Raw genomic sequence first — 22,056 nt, 5'->3', positions numbered from 1 at the left:
ATGATCAGTAAGAACCCAGACAGCAAACTGACATTGAATCAACGTGGAAACGATGTCTCTCATGACATTGAAACAACGTTGATTTGCTCATCGAATTAAAGTTGAACCAACGTCAGACGCGGCATTCTTCAAAGCTAAATGAAAATCGAAAATTGGTTTGCTTTCATAACGTTGAAACAACGCGTTGATTTCAAGTTGATTTTCCGTTAGTTTTGAAAGAATGACGCATCTGACGTTGGTTCAACGTTAATTCGATGAGCAAAACAATGTCAGATCAACGTTGTTTCGATGTCATATTTCCACGTTGATTCAATGTCAGTTTGCTATCTGGGAAGAGTACCATTTATGGATAATTGTAAACTATTATTATTTTTAATTTTATTTTCACCAGTTACAGATTTCAGTGTTCACCATAAAGTTCTTGGGTTGGAAACAGTTTGACTAATTTGATTTTCATAATAAGACTGTTTTGCTTTAAATAATTCAAAACTACACTTATTCCTAAGATGTGTGAAAACAAGCTTAGCTTCAGGTGTTTTTGTTAATCTGAAGGCTTTCAGGGAAGAGGCCTTCTTTTTTAGGAGCTGTAAAATATCAGGAGTTAACCAAGGTACTGTATTTTGTCTAATATGTATTTTACAGGCAGTTGTATATTTTAGACGTATTGTCTTCACTCTCTTATGGAAATTTGACAGAACATGATCTGGATTTTGCAAAAGGATCTCGTTACTCCAATCAGTATCAGCAAGTTCAGCATTAAACTGAGACAGTTTTGAGTTTGGTATTTTTTAATGTAGTTATTTTTATGCCATTTTGGCTGTTTAAAACATTTCCTAATGACGTATATGAGTGAATGATCTGAAACTGCTGTGTTTATCACTCCTGATATGCCATACTTGGAAGGTTGATTAGTGAAAATAAGATCCAAAATAGAATTTCGCGTATTACCAAATCTAGTGGGATCTTTAATTAATTGATGAAGACCATATTTTATAGCAGTTGTTTTCAAAACTTTAGAGGAATTATCAGACCAATTTAAATTTATGTCACCAAGAATAACAAGCTCATTAGTTTTAACTGATTTTATTAGGTCCGAGAACTGCAATTAATATGCAGCTGGACTGACATTTGGAGGCTTGTAAGTGACAATAATAGTAGCTGAGAATTGATTTGTAAAATTAATAACCAGTTGGAGTGACTCTGATACTGTTGATAGTTTTACTAAGGAATGTGCATATTTTTTATTTACATAAAGAGCAACACCACCACCAGTTTTTTCAATCCTGTCTTTGCGATATAATGAATAGTTTTCAATCGCAAGAAATGAGTCTGGTATAACAGAAGTCAGCCATGATTCAGATATTGCCATGACATGAGCCTTTGTTTGAGTGAGCATGATTTTAAATTCATCCAGTTTGGGAACAAGGCTTCTCATATTTAGATGGCAAACTTTGAAACCTCTGATTCTACCAAGTTGGCATAAAGTAACTGGATTTTTGCTTAAACACAAAGGTCTTTTTTGTGCTCTAACAGGTTTAGAATTAAAGCCTGGGATAACAGGAGGAGAATTAAATGGCAACTGAGGTGCAATCAGTGTGCCAATAGGTTGTAGAAAACACTGCGATTGAGATAAATCGTCTCGGTTACAGATGTAACCCTCGTTCCCTGAGTAGGGAACGGAGACGTTACGTCAGGAGTGACGGAGAATGGGGGTTTCGCATAGAAAGCCAATCCTCTTCGAGTATTTAATAACGAGCCAATGGCATGAAAATGCCTTGGGGCTGCGGAATTTGCATTGCGTAACTCTGCCCCAACCCGTGGGTATAAAAGGAGGAAGTAAACACAACCGCAGTATGTCTTCGCTGAGTAGCCAAGACTGAACTCGGCGTCTACCCAGCGGTACAGCAGAAGTGGCAAGGAGACGTAACGTCTTATGGTTACATCCGTAACCGAGATGTTCCCTTTCGTAGTCACTCCGAGTTACGTCAGGAGTGACGGAGAATGGGGGTCTATGCCATCATGCCATCTTCATAGCTGTCTTCCAGTGCCCTGCGAAAGTCTGGACTCCTCTGGACTGTGCTTACTTACACAGGAGTTACCTACTTTGACACAGGGATACCAAGGTACAATGGGAAACATATCCCGGGAGGGACATGCTACCAATGCCTACCGTAGGAGGACTTAGGAATACACATATGGCCGTGTTAGGGACTACATATGGAGATCACTGGAGCACCAACCTAAGGGTGGCTAGAAACTTAACTCCAGGAGTGGCAGATGGCTTGCCAAGGGAAGACACATGCTCAGAGAGGCTTACAATGGATAATACACATGAGACAGTTACCATAGGGAACCGTGCACGCGGAGGCACTTAGCCGGCATCCAGAGCAAAGCAGTGGTGCCCGCATCAGAAGTGCTGGAGGACTCAAGGCTTCAACGGAAGACTACTGAGGAAATATCGCACTTATCCAGTCCGAGGAGTGGAATGGCGAGCAAGCGAAGACACCTAAGCGGGTCCAGTACTAGCGGGAGCGAGTACGCGAGAGGACACCGCTTTATTCGCAGATTATAGAATCTTGCGAAGGTGTTTGGTGTCGCCCAGCCTGCGGCTCTGCAAATGTCTGTTAGCGAGGCGCCATGCGCTAGAGCCAAAGAGGAAGCCACACTCCGAGTGGAGTGGGCCGTCACAACATGGGGGCACGGTCGACCTTGCTGTTGGTAAGCCAAAGCGATGGCGTCCACTATCACAGTGAGACAGCTGCTGCTTTGAGAGAGCCCTTCCCTTCTGGCTTCCCCATAACAGACAAAGAGCTGGTCTGAGGTCCTGAAACACCGCATTCTGTCAACGTAGGCAACCGGACAGAGCAGTGCCAAGGCTGGGTCTGCCTCCTCCAGGGGCAGCACTTGCAGGTTCACCACCTGGTCCCGGAAGGGAGTGGTGGGAACCTTGGGCACATATCCAGGCCGGGGTCTCAAGGTCATGTGAGAGTAAGCCGGCCCGAATTCCAGGCGCGCTTCGTCAACGGAGAATGCGTGCAGGTCCCCTACCCTCTTGATGGAGGCCAATGCAACCAGGAGTGCTATCTTCATAGACAGAAACTTAATCTCTACCGATTGCAAGGGCTCAAAGGGAGGCCTCTGCAGAGCACTTAGATCTACTGAGAGGTCCCAAGAGGGCACAAGGGGAGGACGAGGCGGATTTCGCCTCCTCGCTCCCCTCAGGAACCTGATGACCAGGTCATGCTTTCCCATAGACTTACCTTTCACTGCATCATGAGACCCTTGAGGGTGGAGGGCGACAGCCTACGCTCCAACCCCCCTTGCAGGAAGGAAAGCACGACACTGATCGAACATCTGCGGGGGTCTTCTCCGCGGGAAGAGCCCAGTTGACGAAGAGGTTCCACTTCAACGCGTAGAGGAGTCTCGTGGATGACGCTCTAGCGGAACTGATGGTTACCGCAGGTGGCAGCGAACTCAAACCTGCCCCATCCCGTCCAGGAGCCACACGTGTAGGCTCCAGAGCTCAGGACGAGGGTGCCACAGGATGCCCCGTCTCTGAGAGAGTCCTCAGAGGAAAGGCCAAGGAGGTGCTGTCGTGAGGAGCATCAGTTCGGAGAACCACGTCTTGGTGGGCCAGGTTGGTGGGCCTACCAACAAGACCTGCTCCTCGTCCTCCTTGATCTTGCACAACACCAGTGCAAGAAGGCTCACTGGGGGAAACGCATACTTGCGTGGGCCCCGCAGCCAGCTGTGCACCAGTGCGTCTGTGCCGAGCGTGCCCTCGGACAAGGAATAAAAACTGGGCACAGTGGGATGAGTCCAGAGAGGCGAACAGAACTATCTGTGCCTCCCCAAACTGGTCCCAGATCAGCTGGACTGTCTGGGGATGGAGTCGCCATTCGCCGGAGATAGGGCGAACCCGTGACCGCTCGTCGGCCGCCATCCGTGGAGACAACGATATGCCTGGAAACTCGCAGAAGAGGGCCTCCGGCCCGTAAAAAGCTGAGGTTTCGACCACGGGAGGAAGGTCTGGCGGCACGCTGGAGTCACTGGAACTCGGAGCGAGCTGCGATGCCATGCCCACCTCGGGACTCGATCGCGAAGCCACAGCTGAAGCGGTCTCATAAGAAGCAGTCCGAGGGGCGTTGCCGCGGCTGCGGATGCCATATGCCCCAGGAGCCTCTGAAAGTTTCAGTGGGACCGCACTCTTGCCCTCGAACTGTCAAAGACAAGTCAGCAGTGAGTGCGCGCGCTCGTTCGTGAGCTGCGCGGACATGGCGACTGAGTCTATCTCCATACCGAGAAAAGAGATCCTCTGCACAGGGCAAAGTTTGCTCTTCTCCCGGTTGACCCAAAGGCCCAGACGGGCTAGGTGCGGAGCACCAGGTCTCTGTGCTCGCAAACCTGTTCTCCAGAGTGTGCCAGGATCAGCCAATCATCGAGATAGTACAGGATGCGAACCCCGTGTTCGCGAAGGGGAACAAGGGCTGCCTCGACAGTCTTTGTAAAGACGCGAGGTGACAGAGCTAACCCGAATGGGATGTGTACTGTGTACTGATATGCCTGGCCTTCGAAAGCAAACCGAAGAAACGGTCTGTGTCAAGGCATCATGGAGGCATGAAAGTACGCGTCCTTCAGGTCTATCGCTGCAAACCAATCCTGAGGCCGGACGCATTCAAAAATGCGTTTGGCTGTGAGCGTCTTCACCGGCACTCGAAGGGAGTACGGCTCAAGGCACGCAGATTCATGATTGGTCGTAAACCACCGGCCTTCTCGGGGACAATGAAGTAGGGGCTGTAAAACCCGGACCTCATCTCGGCTGGAGGTACCGTCTCGATTGCACCCTTCGCCAGCAGGGTTGCAATTTCCGCTCTCATGACCGGGGCATTGCCGCCGACCGTAGTGAGCGAACTCCCCTGAAATGGGGAGGAGACTGTGCTAACTGAATCGCGTAGCCGCGTCTGATCGCTCTGATGACCTGGCGGGATAGGCCGGGGAACTCTAACCAAGCTCCTAGGAGCTGATCCAGCGGGGTCATGCGAACCACAGACGTCCCCCCGGAGGGGCAGCGAGGCGGGCAGACCAGCATGCGCACGGGAATTACGTGTGGATGCACAGTCGAGCCCCGTTCCCCGACAGAAGGGACCAGGGAAGGACCAGCGTTCCATGGGGGTCTGTTCTGCCGGGGGTCTGGCGATAGAGGGGGAAGGGAGTGGAGTAGTCAAGGGACGACACATACTCCCTTCCGCACCCTCAGAGACAGAGAGGAATGAGTGGGCGACGCACTGGATGTGGAGCACGCTCATTCCCGTCTGTGTCCTCAGTGATAGTGTCAAGTCTTTCTCAACCAACTCAGGGCGCTGCCCACTCGTGGGTGAGCAGCGGGGAGCTGAGAACAAAAGATTCTCCCCCGGCCCTCCACCAAGCCTCCTGTGAAAAACCGTGACACTATCACTGAGCAGCCCGCCTCAGGAACACCGCTTCACCTGGCGTTAGCGGGGCACGCGGCCTGAGGGGGCTGTGACGCTCACCTGCGGCCTCCTCCGTGACGCGAACCGGCTGAAGGCTGCTGCTGGGGCCGCGTGGGAGGGAAGGGAGCCGCAGGGGGGCGTCCTCGGTGGCGAGCAGGCGGAGGCGTCTGAACTGACGGCTGGGTGGAGGCAGCAGCTGGCCGTCGGGGCAGAAGTGTATAACCGCCTTCGTCTGCTCCTGGGCGGTCGAAAACTGCTGGGCGAAGTCCTGGACCGCACTGCCGAAAAGCCCAACCTGGGAGGGGGGGCATCGAGCAGACGGATTCACTCGGCATCCCGTGCTTTTTTGCCAGGTTGAGCCATAGATGACGCTCCTGGACCACAGTGGTGGCCATCACCTGACCAAGGGAGCGAGCGGCCACTTCCGTCGCCCATTTGAGAGCGAGGTCGGCGGCAGCTCGCAGCTTGCTTGGTCCGTTCCCCCCTCGTGCATATCCCTGAGCAGCTTTGCAGGTGCTCATCACATGCAGGGCGGAGGCTGCCTGTCCCGCCGCTCTATAGGATCGCGCTGCCGTTGACGACGAGAACCTACAGGCTTTGGGTGGGCACCTGGGAGCACCACGGGAGGACGCGCTCTGCGGAAGCAGTTGCATCGCAACAGAGCGCTCCACCGGGGGAGTCCCAGCGTACCCACGGGCATCCGGCCGCCGAGGGGAGGAAAGGCGGGGAAACTGAGGCACACTCTCGGGAGGACGAAGGGGCCCTCCAAGTGCGTGTCAGTTCCGCATGCAACTTGGGGAAAAAGGAAATTGGGGTTGATTGTGGCCGTGAGGCGGCAGCCTTACCCAAAAACCAATTATTCAACTGGCGAGAGATCGAGACAGGGCGGAGTTCCACTCACGGTGGCCCGAGATAGCATGGCCGTCATCTCGGGATCAGACACGGCGACGCTGACGCTCCCGAGGGAGGCCACGCAGCCGCATCCTCACTTCCTGAGGAATCAAGCCCGCCTTGTGATGCTGCGATCGACATCGGATCATCCTCTGGAGCGCCGAACGAAACAGACGGTACCTGCGAAGAGGCAGACGCCTGCCGCGATCCGGCGCTCGCTGGCTCTGACACTGGAGTGGTGGGTGTGGCCCGAGGAGCTAGCGTCGGGGGTCTGTTCCACACCGTCACCGTCAGATCACCCTGTCCGCGAGTCGAAGAGCTTCTATTAAGAAGCAGAACGAGTAGCGGAGACGGGGACTCTCACTTTTATCAGATCATTGAGTCTCGATCACAGTGTAGAGATGATCATGTTCCCCCTATTCAGAAGGAACCTGAGTCATCCAGAACACGGGCAAACCATCTTTAAAAAGACGTGCCACGTGCAGCTCTTTCAGAAGGGAGGAGGAAATTCACTCTTTCAGCGCTGAGGCGACCAGGGAGAAGCGCAAAGTCTGGCAGACCACTGCTCAGATCGCAGGCAATGCAGAATCTCACTGGGTACCGCCGTCACACCAACACTGAAGAGGACGCTCGTCTCGAAGAGTTGTACTCAGTGAAACTGGCTTTGGGAGTGAAGTACCCACGGGGTGGGGCGGAGTTACGCTATGCAAATTCCGCAGCCCCAAGGCATTTTCATGCCATTGGCTCGTTATTAAATACTCGAAGAGGATTGGTTTTCTATGCTAAACCCCCATTCTCCATCACTCCTGACGTAACTCGGAGTGACTACGAAAGGGAACCATGTTTGGGACACCTGCATGTAAACCCATGCCCAAACTGTTATTTAAAACATGAGTATAAAATTCCAGAAAATAAAAAAATGCGGACATAAAAGCATTTTTGCCTGGACCAGGGTTTAGTTCAATATTCCAGATAAATAAAAGAACAGAGAGTAGGAGTCTTAATGGGGACTTTTGGCATTTATCTACAGTAGCAGCATTTTTTGTGACCATGGGTTTTGTCAATTAAAACTAGACTAAAACTAAAACAATTCAGATTACTAAAATATAATGGGTTTAGTTCAATTGTAATGCATTAATTTAGAATTTCTCTAAAATTTCTAAACCCACATGGAGACCTTTAGGCAGAGGCCCTCAGCCACACGACAAAGACAAAAACGTGGAGGACTCCACAGATTTTTTTCATTGGAATTTTTTGTCAGAATCGTTCTTCTTTCAGCATAGGTGCTGCCTTAACAAGCGAAAGACAAAGCCTTATTTGAGGTATATGTACAAACCCGATTCCAAAAAAGTTGGGACACTGTACAAATTTTGAGTAAAAAAAGAATGGAATAATTTAGAAATCTCATAAACTTATATTTTATTCACAATAGAATATAAATGACATATCAAATGTTGAAAGTGAGACATTTTGAATTGCCATGCCAAATATTGGCTCGTTTTGGATTTCATGAGAGCTACAAATTCCAAAAAAGTTGGGACAGGTAGCAGTAAGAGGCCAGAAAAGTTAAATGTACTGTACATATAAGGAACAGCTGGAGGACCAATTTGCAACTTATTAGGTCAATTGGCAACATGATTGGGTATAAAAAGAGCCTCTCAGAGTGGCAGTGTTTCTCAGAAGTCAAGATGGGCAAAGGATCACCAATACCCCCAATGCTGAGGCAAAAAAATAGTGGAGCAATATCAGAAAGGAGTTTCTCAGAGAAAAATTGCAAAGAGTTTGAAGTTATCATAATCAACAGTGCATAATATCATCCAAAGATTCAGAGAATCTGGAACAATCTCTGTGCATAAGGGTCAAGGCCGGAAAACCATACTGAATGCCCGTGATCTTCGGGCCCTTAGAAGGCTCTGCATCACACACAGGAATGCTACTGTAATGGAAATCGCAACATGGGCTCAAGAATACTTCCAGAAAACATTGTCAGTGAACACAATCCACCGTGCCATTCACCGTTGCCGGCTAAAACTCTATAGGTCAAAAAAGAAGCCATATCTAAACGGGAACCAGAAGCGCAGGCGTTTTCTCTGGGCTAAGGCTCATTTAAAGTGGACTCTAGCAAAGTGGAAAACTGTTCTGTGGTCAGACGAATCAAAATTTGAAGTTCTTTTTGGAAAACTGGGACGCCATGTCATCCGGACTAAAGAGGACAAGGACAACCCAAGTTGTTATCAGCGCTCAGTTCAGAAGCCTGCATCTCTGATGGTATGGGGTTGCATGAGTGTGTGTGGCATGGGCAGCTTACACATCTGGAAAGGCACCATCAATGCTGAAAGGTATATCCAAGTTCTAGAACAACATATGCTCCCGTCCAGACATTGTCTCTTTCAGGGAAGACCTTGTATTTTCCAACAAGACAATGCCAAACCACATACTGCATCAATTACAACATCATGGCTGCGTAGAAGAAGGATCCGCGTACTGAAATGGCCAGCCTGCAGTCCAGATCTTTCACCCATAGAAAACATTTGGCGCATCATAAAGAGGAAGATGCAACAAAGAAGACCTAAGACAGTTGAGCAGCTAGAAGCCTTTATTAGACAAGAACGGGACAACATTCCTATTCCTAAACTTGAGCAACTTGTCTCCTCAGTCCCCAGACGTTTGCAGACTGTTATTAAAAGAAGAGGGGATGCCACACAGTGGTAAAAATGGCCTTGTCCCAACTTTTTTGAGATGTGTTGATGCCATGAAATTTAAAATCAACTTATTTTTCCCTTAAAATTATGCATTTTCTCAGTTTAAACATTTGATATGTCATCTATGTTGTATTCTAAATATAATATTGAAATTTGAAACTTCCACATCATTGCATTCTGTTTTTATTCACAATTTTTACAGTGTCCCAACTTTTATGGAATTGGGTTTGTACCCTTGGGGTCCATTTTTTTCATTTGTTCTGTGACTCAACCTTGAAGGAAAAAGATATCGCCTATGGGGTCAAACCCTGTTCCCTGTCGGCATCTGCTGAGAAAGGGAGTGGACACACTATGCTGGAAAACTGAGAGTGCCCTATAGACATTGGAGATGCACCAGTTCTTGACACAAGAGATCAAGAATGAAACTAAATAGTGGTAGAAAGGTATGAATCAATTCCAGTGAAGGAGGCTTGATCACAGCTGCCAAAAATATGGAGCGCTTCACGGATTTGCGTGTCATCCTTTCGCAGGGGCCATGCTAATCTTCTCTGTATCGATCCAATTTTAGTATATGTGCTGCCTTAGCAAGCACGAGGCCAACTGTCCCACTCAAGGAATATGTACCCCTCGGGTTCCAGCGAGCCATCACCAAGGTGGTAGGGCAAGCGAGCCATCTACTGAAAGAATGGATTGGGTAGACTTATCTATGGTATCAAACTACAAGCTCTGAATGGGCTGTGTCCTCCAGGTTTTCGAGAAAGAAATGAGTTGGCGGAAAGCAGAAAACCGGATAATGCGGACAACCTTGACAACATTGAAGGGAAAAGATATCGCCTATGGGGTCAAACCCTGTTCCCTGTCGGCATCGGCTGAGAAAGGGAGTGGACACACTTTGCTGGAAAACTGAGAGTGCCCTATAGACATTGGAGATGCACCAGTTCTTGACACAAGAGATCAAGAATGAAAATACGTTGTGGCAGAAGGTATGAATCAATTCCAGTGAAGGAGGCTTGATCACAGCTGCCAAAAATATGGAGCGCTTCACGGATTTGCGTGTCATCCTTTCGCAGGGGCCATGCTAATCTTCTCTGTATCGATCCAATTTTAGTATATGTGCTGCCTTAGCAAGCACGAGGCCAACTGTCTCGCTCAAGGAATATGTACCCCTCGGGTTCCAGCGAGCCATCACCAAGGTGGTAGGGCAAGCGAGCCATCTACTGAAAGAATGGGTTGGGTAGACTTATCTATGGTACCAAACTACAAGCTCTGAATGCGCTGTGTCCTCCAGGTTTTCGAGAAAGAAATGAGTTAGAGAAAGCAGAAAACCGGATAATGCGGACAACCTTGACAACATTGAAGGGAAAAGATATCGCCTATGGGGTCAAACCCTGTTCCCTGTCGGCATCTGCTGAGAAAGGGAGTGGACACACTATGCTAGAAAACTGAGAGTGCCCTATAGACATTGGAGATGCACCAGTTCTTGACACAAGAGATCAAGAATGAAACTAAATAGTGGTAGAAAGGTATGAATCAATTCCAGTGAAGGAGGCTTGATCACAGCTGCCAAAAATATGGAGCGCTTCACGGATTTGCGTGTCATCCTTTCGCAGGGGCCATGCTAATCTTCTCTGTATCGATCCAATTTTAGTATATGTGCTGCCTTAGCAAGCACGAGGCCAACTGTCCCGCTCAAGGAATATGTACCCCTCGGGTTCCAGCGAGCCATCTACTGAAAGAATGGGTTGGGTAGACTTATCTACACAGCAAAAACTCCAGTGTTAAATTAACTCTCCTGGGAGTTTATTTGACTCCAGACTCAAGAGTGTTAAAGTGTTAAAATATGAGTGTTAAATTAACACTCAAGAGTGTTAAAGTTAATGAGCTAATTAAGTGATTAATTTAGTGATAATTGACCATCATTGAAGACACCTGATGATCACAGGCAGAATCGCTGAAGAAGAAAAATCTCATTTTCGAAGTCACCATAATGGTGATTATTATTTGCTTAGAGAAAAGGTGATCAGGTGCTGCTGATTATGGTTTGACATAACTCACTAAGCAAAATGATGTCCAAAAGATGTTTTTCAATGTCTTTGTCACAAAAGTCAGAGTTTGAAAAGACTTCCACTGAGGGGCCAGAATGAAAGTTTTTATGACGTCTTTTTTGACATGTTCTGGACATCTGAAAAAGACGTTAATGGATCCTTCGTGCAAGGTTAAAAACTAGTTCAAATGTGGCCATTCTCAACATTATTTATGGTCTATACTGGTTTATACTGTTTCTGGACCAAATAAACACTCTCAGGATGCATTAAATTAAAACTTATGTTTATTTTTTTTCCTTACATTGTTTAGATGGTGATATTTATTTCATTTTGAGTCACCATTGTGGTGATCAGTGTTTACTTTAGTTGGGCTCTTGGTCCCAATAATTAGTATTCTAGGTTTTCTTTGGCTGTTGTAACTGTGTGTTTGAATAACACCATTGTTGTGACAGAGAAAGCCAAGAAAATTGGCTCTCATCAGCTCCTTGTCGGTTGTTGACGATGATGATGATGATGTTGACGATGATGAAATCAATATAAAGTGGGCATTTAACGTTGTGTTTAGACTTTTGTGTTTGTATCTGGAGTTTATAACCACCAATCTTGTGGAACTGCATTATTTGGCCTAGTAGTTGGACAAAAAGCAAATTTACACAATGTTTTGAGAAAATGTGCCATCTAGTCACACACAGACATCAAGATTTTGCATATGATTCACAAAAATGGTGACAATAAATAAAAAAAATGCTTCATGCCGCAATGCATGATGGGTAGCTTTCATAGTACAAAACATCCTCGATTCCCAGGCTTTTTTGTTTTGGTTGTCACCGTCGTTGAGAATCATATGCAAAATCTTGATATCTGTGTGTGACTATGTGTTTCAATTTCTTAAAACATATTGTATGCAGTGGTCATTATAAAGTTACTGGTCCAAATAATGCAGTTCTACGAGATGAATAATTATAAATTTCAGATATAAAAACATAAGTTTAGATGATTTTGTCATCATCAGCAAGCATCTGAAGACATCTAATTTTTAATTTTCTTGGCTTTCTCTGCACAATCAATGGTGTTATGCAAACAGTTACAACAGCCAAAGAAAAGCTAAAGTAAGAAGAATTGGGACCAAGAGCCCAACTAAAGCAAACACTCATCACCACAATGGTGACTTAAAATGAAACAAATATCACCATCTAAACGATGTAAATAAACTAATTTATTTCAAATTGTAAATTTAATGCATCCTGAGAGTGTTTCTTCAGTCCAGAAACAGTTTAAATTGTCTAAATAAGACCATGAGTTATGTTGAAAACATGTTGAACTTGTTTTTAACCTTGTACGAAGGATCCATTAATGTCTATATCGGACGTGCAGAACACGTCACAAAAAGATGTCATGAAAACTTTCATTCCAGCCCCTCAGTGGATCAGCCCCATCAGACTTTTGTGACAAAAACAATATCTAAAGTATAAAATGTAAGGGTTGACAGACTGCCCCACTGAAGCAAACACTGATCTCCATAATGGTGACTTATAATTTTGATTTTTCACTTTCAGTGATTCTACTTGTTAACATCAGGTGTCTTCAATGTTGGTCAATCATTGCTCAATTAATCACTTAATTATCTCATTAACTTTAACACTGCTTCAGAGTTAATTTAACACTCTTGAGTGTGGAGTCATATAAACTCCCAGGAGAGTTAATTTAACACTGGAGTTTTTGCTGTGTATGGTATCAAACTACAAGCTCTGAATGGGCTGTGTCCTCCAGGTTTTCGAGAAAGAAATGAGTTGGCGGAAAGCAGAAAACCGGATAATGCGGACAACCTTGACAACATTGAAGGGAAAAGATATCGCCTATGGGGTCAAACCCTGTTCCCTGTCGGCATCTGCTGAGAAAGGGAGTGGACACACTTTGCTGGAAAACTGAGAGTGCCCTATAGACATTGGAGATGCACCAGTTCTTGACACAAGAGATCAAGAATGAAAATACGTTGTGGCAAGAAGGTATGAATCCATTCCAGTGAAGGAGGCTTGATCACAGCTGCCAAAAATATGGAGCGCTTCACGGATTTGCGTGTCATCCTTGCGCTCTATGTCCCGCGATCTTCTCTGGATGCCGGCCAATCAGCAGCTCGTGCTGTCGAGCCTTTGTCGAGCGTTTTCAGTTTTGGGCCAATCAGAAAGCTCGGATTGTCGAGCGTTTTCAGTTATGGGCCAATCAGAAAGCTCGGATTGTCGAGCGTTTGTCGAGCGTTTTGGGCCAATCAACGGTTAGTATACTCAAGCTTTTGTCGAACGTTTTGGGCCAATAAACGGTTAGTATACTCAAGCGTCATAGCAACCAACTCAAACGGAAGAGTGTGACGGTTACGACTGACTGAGTGAGTAAAACAAAAATAAATAGAATATTACGAATGTACAGACATTGTCTTCCCAGAGTACTTTTACAATGTACTGACATGGAATTTGTCGATGTATTATTACGTCTCTCCGTCGATCACTGGTTTTTATATTTAAAGAAACGTTAACGTATGTTAGTTAATTAACGTCAACCAACGTCAGGCGTCCTGTTTACACATTTAAACAATATTTACACTTGTCTGATCAAAGATTTAATACGTTTTGAGAGATCGCTAACATGTAATGTAATGCAATCCATTGAAAATTAATGGGACAACATGTGGCGATCTCTGAAAACAAAATTAAATTATGAAAAGACTATACATTTAGTATCTTTAGACCCTTAAGATTATAATATCACCACGTGAAATCAAAATATAAAGTTTAAGTGTATCTTTTATGCATTAACAATAAGCCTGTTTATTTAATGGCTGCCAATGCACCCTGGGGTCATTATTTACCTGTTGATTATTAATTTGTTAACGTTAATATTTCAATAATAGTGAATGTGTAGTTCTTGTATATCATTAATCTTGTGTGTGATAGTCCTGTTAATATGGCAATTAATATATAGCTGCTAGTTTAACCTGTAATGCTCATCTAATGCTGTGCTGTGCCATTTGTTGTTGAAGATATGTCTTTAGCAAATTTAAAATTCACGGCCTCGCAGCAGCTTATCCTGCGGGCCTCTGATGAGGCGTTGGCCTTCATCGCCTCTAAGGGGCCACGCGGGACCGCCGCTGCTGCGAGGGCCAAGAAGCCGGAGGAGGTGGAGAAGGAGGCCCAAGCCCACGTCGTCTCCAAGGGCGGTGACCCTGGTGACCCCATGCTGGTGCTGGGCTGCCACAGCATCCAGTTTGGGAAGTACCAGGGTCAAACTTTCCATTGGCTCCTGGAGAACGACGTGGGCTACATCACGCAGTTGGTTGCCAGCCACCAGCGGGAGCGGGAGAAAAGTGCCTCCGACAGCCCCCTTATGGCCAACAAGGACGCACTCGCCCGGTACTCGTGCGCCCACCCTGCTTTTGTGGAGCAGCTGAGGTTCCACCGGGTGCACGAGGAGGCCCGGGCCCGTGCCACTCAGCCCGGGTGTGAGGGCGAGGCGCTTGTTGGCTTTGGGGACTTCAAGGAGGCCACCCTGAAGGACCTGTACGAGTCTACGGGAAAAAAGCAGAAGACGTAAGTCCAGTTGTGGTGAAGGGCAGGGTGCTGTGACTTGTTGATATGCGTGTTAATCTTTGATCATTGTCTTGCAGCTTTGTCAAGTGGCTTCGGAGGAAGATACCGCAGCCTGGGACCTCAATGGACGCCGCCAGGAAGTACATCCTGGGCCGAGACAAGGAGCAGTCGGCAGAGGTGGCTGCTACCCCCCCACCTCTGAGCAGCAGCAGCAGCAGTGGCCCCAGTAAGGCTGCTGCTTCCACCGGGCTGCCGCCACGCAAGCCGACCGCTCCCATGTTCTCGGCCCTACTGGGAAGGCGTCCAATGGCCCCAGGTGAGCTGCAGGCCAAGGTCAGGAAGCTGATGACCACACCAGCACGGCCTGCAGTTCCAGGTATATCTCTTTCTTTCTCTTTAACACAACAGTGGTTCGGTGTAAAGGATTAACTAACCATTGCCCTCCCACCCCACAGCGGTGTCTACATCCGCCAGAGACCAGCGCCCCTCGGTTCCGCCGCCTTCCCCCCCCACAGAGGTGACGGACGAGGAACTGGTCCAGATGGCCACTGACTTAGAAACGGGTAATTGGCACCACACTGGACGTGTCACACTGCAACATTTGCCCTCAATATATATTATTCTGGCAGTATTTTAGCATTAACTGTAATGGTTTCATTTACTGGTCTCTACAGCTGATGCTTGAAGATCAAAGGTAAGTTTGGAAGGTAATGTAGCCGTCTTTGTCGGTGGTAGATTTGTAGAACGTAGTGGTAATGTAGATTTGCTTCACTTGGCCCTGCTTCACCTCTCAACATCCACCTTGTAGCACTAAACCATCTGCTCTATCACTGGCATGCTGTATGTCATCTATTCACTTGCATGCTACACACCATTTAATTACTGGTATGCTGCACGTCATCTAATCACTGGCATGCTGCACGTCTCACTTAGTCTTGCCTGCCTGTGGCTGATGCCATTTTGTTGTGTGTGTGTGTGTGTGAATGTGTCTGCAGCTCACGTACAGGTCCTTCAGACGCTCCCGCTGGTGGTGAGGCCTCCATCCCCAGCTCCTCCGGCACTGTCCTACATCCCTCCCCCACCACCACCACCACCACCACCTCAAGTTGCGGCTGCTCCACCTAGCCTCGCGTTTCCTGCGCGGGCTCCGGCGCTGACCAGGGAGGAGCCCTGTCGCGTCTCCGTGGAGGAGACGCCATCCGGGGAGGCCACCCTGGCACCAGCGCCGGCAAAGAGGAAGAGGAAGGAGAGGAAAGTGGAGCAGCCCGCAACACCCACTCCTGCTTCGGCTGAGGTACAAACACACGCTCACACACCTGGCCCGTACTCATGGACGGCACAACTCAGTGAAGTTGACTGTCAATCTGCATGTAGCACCTCCTCTCAGCCTCCTGACTGTTTGTTTGTTTGGTTGTGTTCTTTTTTTTTTCTCACAGTCCCGGTTGCCTGAGAGCTGGCGGACAGCTCTCACCGTGGAAGAGCAGGAGTGGATCGGCCGGGAGCTGTTCAAGCCAGACAGCGAGGGGAGGACCAAACTCACCACAGACCTCAAGCTGTGGTGGGACCCTCCTCAGCCCCGGCCGAGTTACTTTCAGCCACCCGCCTCACCAGCTGCCTTCTTCGCGTGTCGGCTGTTCCTCTGGGTGCCCCTGCGTCTGTGGGGCGTCCGGCCGACATGCTGTAATAGGGCCCTCACAAAGTGTGGGCTCTACAGGACCATCCGGAGGGTCCTGGACATCGACGGCTGGTACTTGATGGCCACCGAGTACCTGGAGTGCCGTCGGTGTAAGAGGAAGGTAGCTGCCTGGTCGCAGGAGGTCGTGGGTCAGCTGGGTGAGGGGCATCGCGCCCTCTTCCCGGCAATCCTCACCTACAAGTAAGTATCTGTCTAAAAACCTTGTTGTGTCTGTGTGTGGCTCTTGTGTAACACATGATGTACTCCTCTCTGTAGACTTGCCTGCGACCGGCGGGTAATCATCCAGCTGCGTGAGCGTACTCGGGGGAACAGCGCCACGCAGCTGTACAAAAAACTCTGTGAGGCACACACAGAGGCCTGGATGCGGCGGTCCATACACTACCTCAGCGTCATGGAGCCCTTCACGTCGCAGGGTGTCGTGCGCATGTGCACCCCACCACCAAAACCGCCACCCGTGCCCCAGTACGCGTGGCTGTTATTGGTGTACTGCCACGACATCCTCTCCCGCCTGGAGGACGTGAAGGCCCGGGTCACCTCCGTCTTTGGTAGGGTTTTGAAGATGGACTCTACCAAGAAGGTAAATGTGGTGCTATATATGTACATATACTATATAGTTTGTACTATTATCGACATACATACTAATTTAACACACGCTCACTCGACATACATACTAATATATATACTAATATATATGTATACTAATATATGTGTGTATATAAGTGTGGTGTGGAGTGTCATGCTCTGGCTATGTGCGTGCAGCCTTACTGAGATGCTTTATCCTTTAAAACAGGTGACCCGGAAGCTCTCCGGTGCTGCCGCCCAGACCGCAGCATGGGCAACGAACGTCGGCAACGAGCACGGACAGGTGCTCATGTCCGTGCTCACGGACACCGAAGGTGCCGGCCTGTTGCCCATGGCTGAGGGGTTGATGCGGCGGTATCGGGACGCTGGGGTGGAGCCGCCTCAGCTCCTCTACGTCGACCGGGACTGTTGTTCGTCCCACGGGAGATCCAAGGCAGCTGACGTGTTCGGGAAGTGGGACAAGCTGGTGGTCCGGCTGGACATCTGGCACCTGATGCGCCGTTTTGCGTCAGGTGTGTTGTGGCAATAACAATAATTAAACAAATAGCATTTCAGTAAGAGACATCATGGTTCCATAACTTTTGATATAACATGCATTTTTCCATAACAGGTGTCACCACCGAGAGCCACCAGCTGTATAAACCCTTCCTGCAGCAGCTGTCTTCGTGCATCTTCCTGTGGGACCCAGAGGACACAGCCCGGTTGCTCAAAGCTACGAAGAGGATGCTTGAGGCGCAGGGGATGACCTTCTCGTCCGACGCCGGAGTGTGGAGGCACGTCAGCCGCAAGAACATGGCTCTCCATTGCCGTCGCCGCACGCGTGGAGCGGCGGAGACGGAGCGGCTGATCGGTGACCTCCTGGAAACCTTCGGCGGTGCCAGCGGACGAGACACCATGGGGATTTCCCTGCTGGACCAAGACCGCATCCAGAAGATCTGGAAGGAGCAGCGGCGCCACCTCCAGTGCATCCAGGACCCGCCGGGCGTGGAGCTGTACACTGAGACCGGCAGGATGACCAAGGGGGGGATCAGCCTGCCGGTGTACCGTTGTGCACGAGGCTCCACGTCCCTGGAGTCGTTCCACCTGCATCTCAACCGCTTCATTCCAGGTAGACCACACGTTTCACTGTCACGTCAATCTTTCACTGTCATTGACTCGCTGTCGTTCACATTGTGTGCACTGAATAAACTGCTAAACAGATCTGTGTTCCTCCGCAGGAGAAAGTGCCAATCCCTGGCACTTCCAGGCATTTCTCCTGGAGGGGTTGACGCGGTGGAACACAGACAGGGCGGCGTCCGTGGCACAGGAGGGACGGCCGCTGCTCCGCTCCTACAATGGCCCCCTGCAGCACTCTCTTGATCAGCTCAGCCAAAGGGTGCTTGGCGTGAGTGTGGTCAAGGATTACACCAAGCCCAGGGAGTACACTGGTAAGAACACTCAAGCCACCGCGCTTACACGTGTCCACACTGAATGATACTTGTACCTGACTGACTGTTGTTGTACTTCAGGGGAACTCATCGGCATCGAGTACCTGTACTCCCAGACGGGCAGAGTGCTGCAGGACGTCAGCTTGGACCCTGACATTCCGGACGCGGGGGGGGACGTTCCCCATCTCGTCGAGGATGACGAGCTCGCCGACGGCCAGGAGGTGGATGACCTCACCCTCCACGTGCCTGGCGAGTTCCTAGATCCTCTGACGGACCCGCGGTCAGGGCGACCGGCTGACGCACCCGCGCCCGAGCCATCCAGTCCGACCGGTGCCCCCGAGCCCGCACCCCACTCCTCCGGCCGGTCCTCGCCAGAGCCTCAGCAGGCTGCTGAGGTAAGCACGACTGTAGTGCATCCCGCATCACCAAAAACGGCGCTTGCTCTGTTCTATCCAACTGACTTATTTCTTTCTCCATTTTTTCGTGTGTCTGCAGGACTACAGAGGACCAGATGACCAGCCAGGGTACCTGGCCGTGGTCCAGTTGGCCACGGCCTTGGTGGGGTTGCGTCACGACCCGGCCTTGTCCGAGGGGAGGGTAGATGAGCTTATCAGGCTCTACGAGGCCCTGTCACCGTACGACAGGGCCCGAGTAGTTTACCCTACCCGCTACAGGGACAGGCCAGCTCAGGGGCGCTTCATGGCAGCGAAGCCAAGCCGCACCAGTATACCTGGTGTGGAAAGCTTGAGGCGGTAAGGCTACACTTCCATCATACATATCCCTGATGTACACACCAGCTGCTCTATGTAATGTTGCCCATTATCTTGTGGTATCTTCTGTCATTGTTTTTGTCCATTGTCCACAGCTGCCTGGTCGGAGAGACCTCTGGACCTGCCAGCAGTCCCAGCGCAAGCCGGCTGGTAGAGGCAGTATGCGCCCAGCTCTGCCGCTTGATCCCCTCGGGCAGCCGTGCACACGGTGCCTGGAGGTCGCGGTGGGAGAGCATACTGCTTCGGTACCAGCACATCCGGGACCTTGTGCTGGGCCACCAGAGGCTGATGGCTCGGGCGCCCATTCAGCTCTTTGAGCTGAATGCCAGGACCCTCTCGCTGTGGTATGTTTGATGCTTTTGATGGTATTGATGAATTGCATGCTCTTAAAATTGTACATGTAACTAAAATACTATGTTGAAATCCGTTCTCAGGTTCACCAGGACGCAGCGGGAGAAGGAGAGGACTGTGCTCACTTCAGGCGTTGCAGCAGAGGGACGACCACCGGCGGCGGCAGCGGGCTCGGCGACGGGCCCAACAGCAGCGGCGGATCGTCCTCCGGCAGCAGCAACAGGCCAGGCGACGACAGCAGCGCCAAGGGTGGTGGGACCTCCGGCAGCAGCACCGGCTGTGGCAGCACCGGTGCCTGTTTTGCCAGCGCCAGTGCGCCCACTGGCGCCTTTACCGCCTGCCCCCTCAGCTGTTGTCCTGGCCATACCACCAGCTGCTGCGGCTGCAACAGGACCTTTTTCGATGACACAGCCTCTCTTTCTGGACCTCTCACTGCCCCAGCAGAGCGTAAGGGTGCTCCCCATACCTACGCTCCCTCGGACAACGCCAGCTCCACACATCCTCCCTCTGCCTCTGGCCGCCGCACATCACGCCGGCCCTCTGCCTGCACTGCAGCTGCTGCCAGGACAGCAAGGACAACAAGCAGTGCAGGCAGCACCTCCTGCTCCCCCTCCTCAGCCTCGCTCTGTGTACAAAACTGAGTGGCTGAGGAGGAAGAGGGCTGAGCAGAGGGCAGCAGCAGGAGCAGGAGCAGTCGTTGCTGCCCGGGCCGGCATGCCACAAGAACAAAAGTGCAGGACATGCGGCCAGCCAAAGCGGAGGGAGACTGGACACACCCGCTACGGCAATGTACATTTTTGCTCTGCCGCCGCAGCGGGTAAGAGTGTGGAGGAGTGGCTGAGGGAGATGAAGGACAAGGAAAAGGGTCGAGCCCCGGACTGATTTTGCATTCTCGCTGGGGCAGGTGTATATAGTTGTTTGTGTTTTTTTTGTTTGTTTATTTTTAAAGACATTGACTTTACCCTCCACATGGACCGGGACCTTGCCGCGGTGTGGAGGCTTCTTACAAACACCGGTCCACACCTGTCACAATTTTTCTACAGCACAGTGACACTATGCTTGAAAAAACATTGTGTATCCCATTCACACCTGTATAACATTGCCATGCCTTTGTACTATACTGATTCTTTGCACTGACAAGTTTTATAGGCCTATACTGTGTGTCTTCATCACATGGCTTAAGAAAAAGAAAAGATAACATTGTCTGTCCCATTCACACCTGTATAACACATTGTCATGCATTTGTGCTGTTATGATTTTATGCGCTGACAAGTTATATAGGTCTTTTGGACATGTGGGTATGTTGAACAATGTGGTCATTGTCTTTGGAGTTACGTTGCACTGGCTTTGTTGCCGCCGCGTTGGTACTTCACACTGTATGCTGCTGCGTTATGTATCCATGCATGTCTGTAATGAGCCCTTATATTATATCAATGCCACTGTTCTGCATCAATACCACTGTCTGCATCAATACCACTGTTCTCAATACCACTGTCTGCATCAATACCACTGTCTGCATCAATACCACTGTCTGCATCAATACCACTGTCTGCATCAATACCACTGTTCTCAATACCACTGTCTGCATCAATACCACTGTCTGCATCAATACCACTGTTCTCAATACCACTGTTCTCAATACCACTGTTCTCAATACCACTGTTCTGCATCAATACCACTGTCTGCATCAATACCACTGTCTGCATCAATACCACTGTCTGCATCAATACCACTGTTCTCAATACCACTGTTCTGCATCAATACCACTGTCTGCATCAATACCACTGTTCTCAATACCACTGTTCTCAATACCACTGTTCTGCATCAATACCACTGTCTGCATCAATACCACTGTTCTCAATACCACTGTCTGCATCAATACCACTGTTCTCAATACCACTGTCTGCATCAATACCACTGTCTGCATCAATACCACTGTTCTGCATCAATACCACTGTTCTGCATCAATACCACTGTTCTCAATACCACTGTTTTATTGTATTGTATTGTATTTTGAAATAAATAATCTATTTCACACTGTAGTCTACTGCTGCTGCTGTTTGGTGTTTTCTGCATCTATACAATCATCATCAACTGATATGTTATTGATAAATTTTATTTAAATATCAAAAAAATATTTCAATATACATACATACATACATACATATATATATATATAATGTGCAGAAAAAGGTGAAACAATATAAATACAATATGTTCAACAACAAATTTTAATATCTATCCAGAAAAGGGTGAAACAATATAAAAAGGTTAGACAATGTGAATACAATATATTATTTAACATACATGTTAATGTCTATGCAGAAAAAGGTGAAACAATATAAATACAATATAATGTTTAACACAAATATAATGTTTAACACAACAGATTTTAATATCTATGCAGAAAAAGGTTAAACAAATAATACACGTCATGTTACCTTAACGTATACACATGAAATAGGCATGATATATGTAAAAAAATAATGTTTGATATTTGTGCTTCGGGCGGGATTCGATCCTACGTTTTGATGGTCTCG

General features: G+C 48.7%; 3 protein-coding genes and 3 non-coding genes across 6 annotated transcripts; 3 read left to right on the top strand and 3 right to left on the bottom strand.

The window, feature by feature from the left end:
* Positions 1-9,549: 9,549 nt before the first annotated feature.
* LOC148995671 (U6 spliceosomal RNA) lies at positions 9,550-9,656 on the bottom strand. The gene has a single exon (XR_016164849.1). It is a non-coding gene; the product is annotated as a U6 spliceosomal RNA (small nuclear RNA).
* A 433-nt stretch (positions 9,657-10,089) lies between these two features.
* LOC148995670 (U6 spliceosomal RNA) lies at positions 10,090-10,196 on the bottom strand. The gene has a single exon (XR_016164838.1). It is a non-coding gene; the product is annotated as a U6 spliceosomal RNA (small nuclear RNA).
* Positions 10,197-10,629: 433 nt separating this feature from the next.
* On the bottom strand, positions 10,630-10,736 carry LOC148995669 (U6 spliceosomal RNA). Its single transcript, XR_016164827.1, has one exon. It is a non-coding gene; the product is annotated as a U6 spliceosomal RNA (small nuclear RNA).
* A 3,326-nt stretch (positions 10,737-14,062) lies between these two features.
* On the top strand, positions 14,063-15,422 carry LOC148995668 (uncharacterized). The gene is made up of 4 exons (XM_089127940.1): positions 14,063-14,690; positions 14,768-15,066; positions 15,146-15,253; positions 15,365-15,422. The coding sequence occupies exons 1-4, from the start codon at positions 14,146-14,148 to the stop codon at positions 15,373-15,375; spliced, it is 963 nt and encodes a 320-aa protein (XP_088984066.1). The 5' UTR covers positions 14,063-14,145; the 3' UTR covers positions 15,376-15,422.
* A 110-nt stretch (positions 15,423-15,532) lies between these two features.
* LOC148995667 (uncharacterized) lies at positions 15,533-17,497 on the top strand. Its single transcript, XM_089128083.1, has 5 exons — positions 15,533-15,575; positions 15,686-15,984; positions 16,127-16,566; positions 16,642-16,963; positions 17,177-17,497. Exons 1-5 carry the CDS (start codon positions 15,533-15,535, stop codon positions 17,495-17,497), a joined length of 1,425 nt encoding a protein of 474 aa, XP_088984209.1.
* A 106-nt stretch (positions 17,498-17,603) lies between these two features.
* On the top strand, positions 17,604-20,433 carry LOC148995666 (uncharacterized). Its single transcript, XM_089128082.1, has 6 exons — positions 17,604-18,076; positions 18,186-18,395; positions 18,477-18,790; positions 18,891-19,147; positions 19,261-19,509; positions 19,600-20,433. The coding sequence occupies exons 1-6, from the start codon at positions 17,692-17,694 to the stop codon at positions 20,396-20,398; spliced, it is 2,214 nt and encodes a 737-aa protein (XP_088984208.1). The 5' UTR covers positions 17,604-17,691; the 3' UTR covers positions 20,399-20,433.
* Positions 20,434-22,056: the final 1,623 nt, after the last annotated feature.

This window comes from Pimephales promelas, chromosome 3, assembly GCF_988280905.1.
Source record: "Pimephales promelas chromosome 3, fPimPro1.hap1.1, whole genome shotgun sequence".
In the NCBI taxonomy this organism is placed as follows: Eukaryota; Metazoa; Chordata; class Actinopteri; order Cypriniformes; family Leuciscidae; genus Pimephales; species Pimephales promelas.
This window is presented reverse-complemented; position numbering and strand designations above follow the sequence as displayed.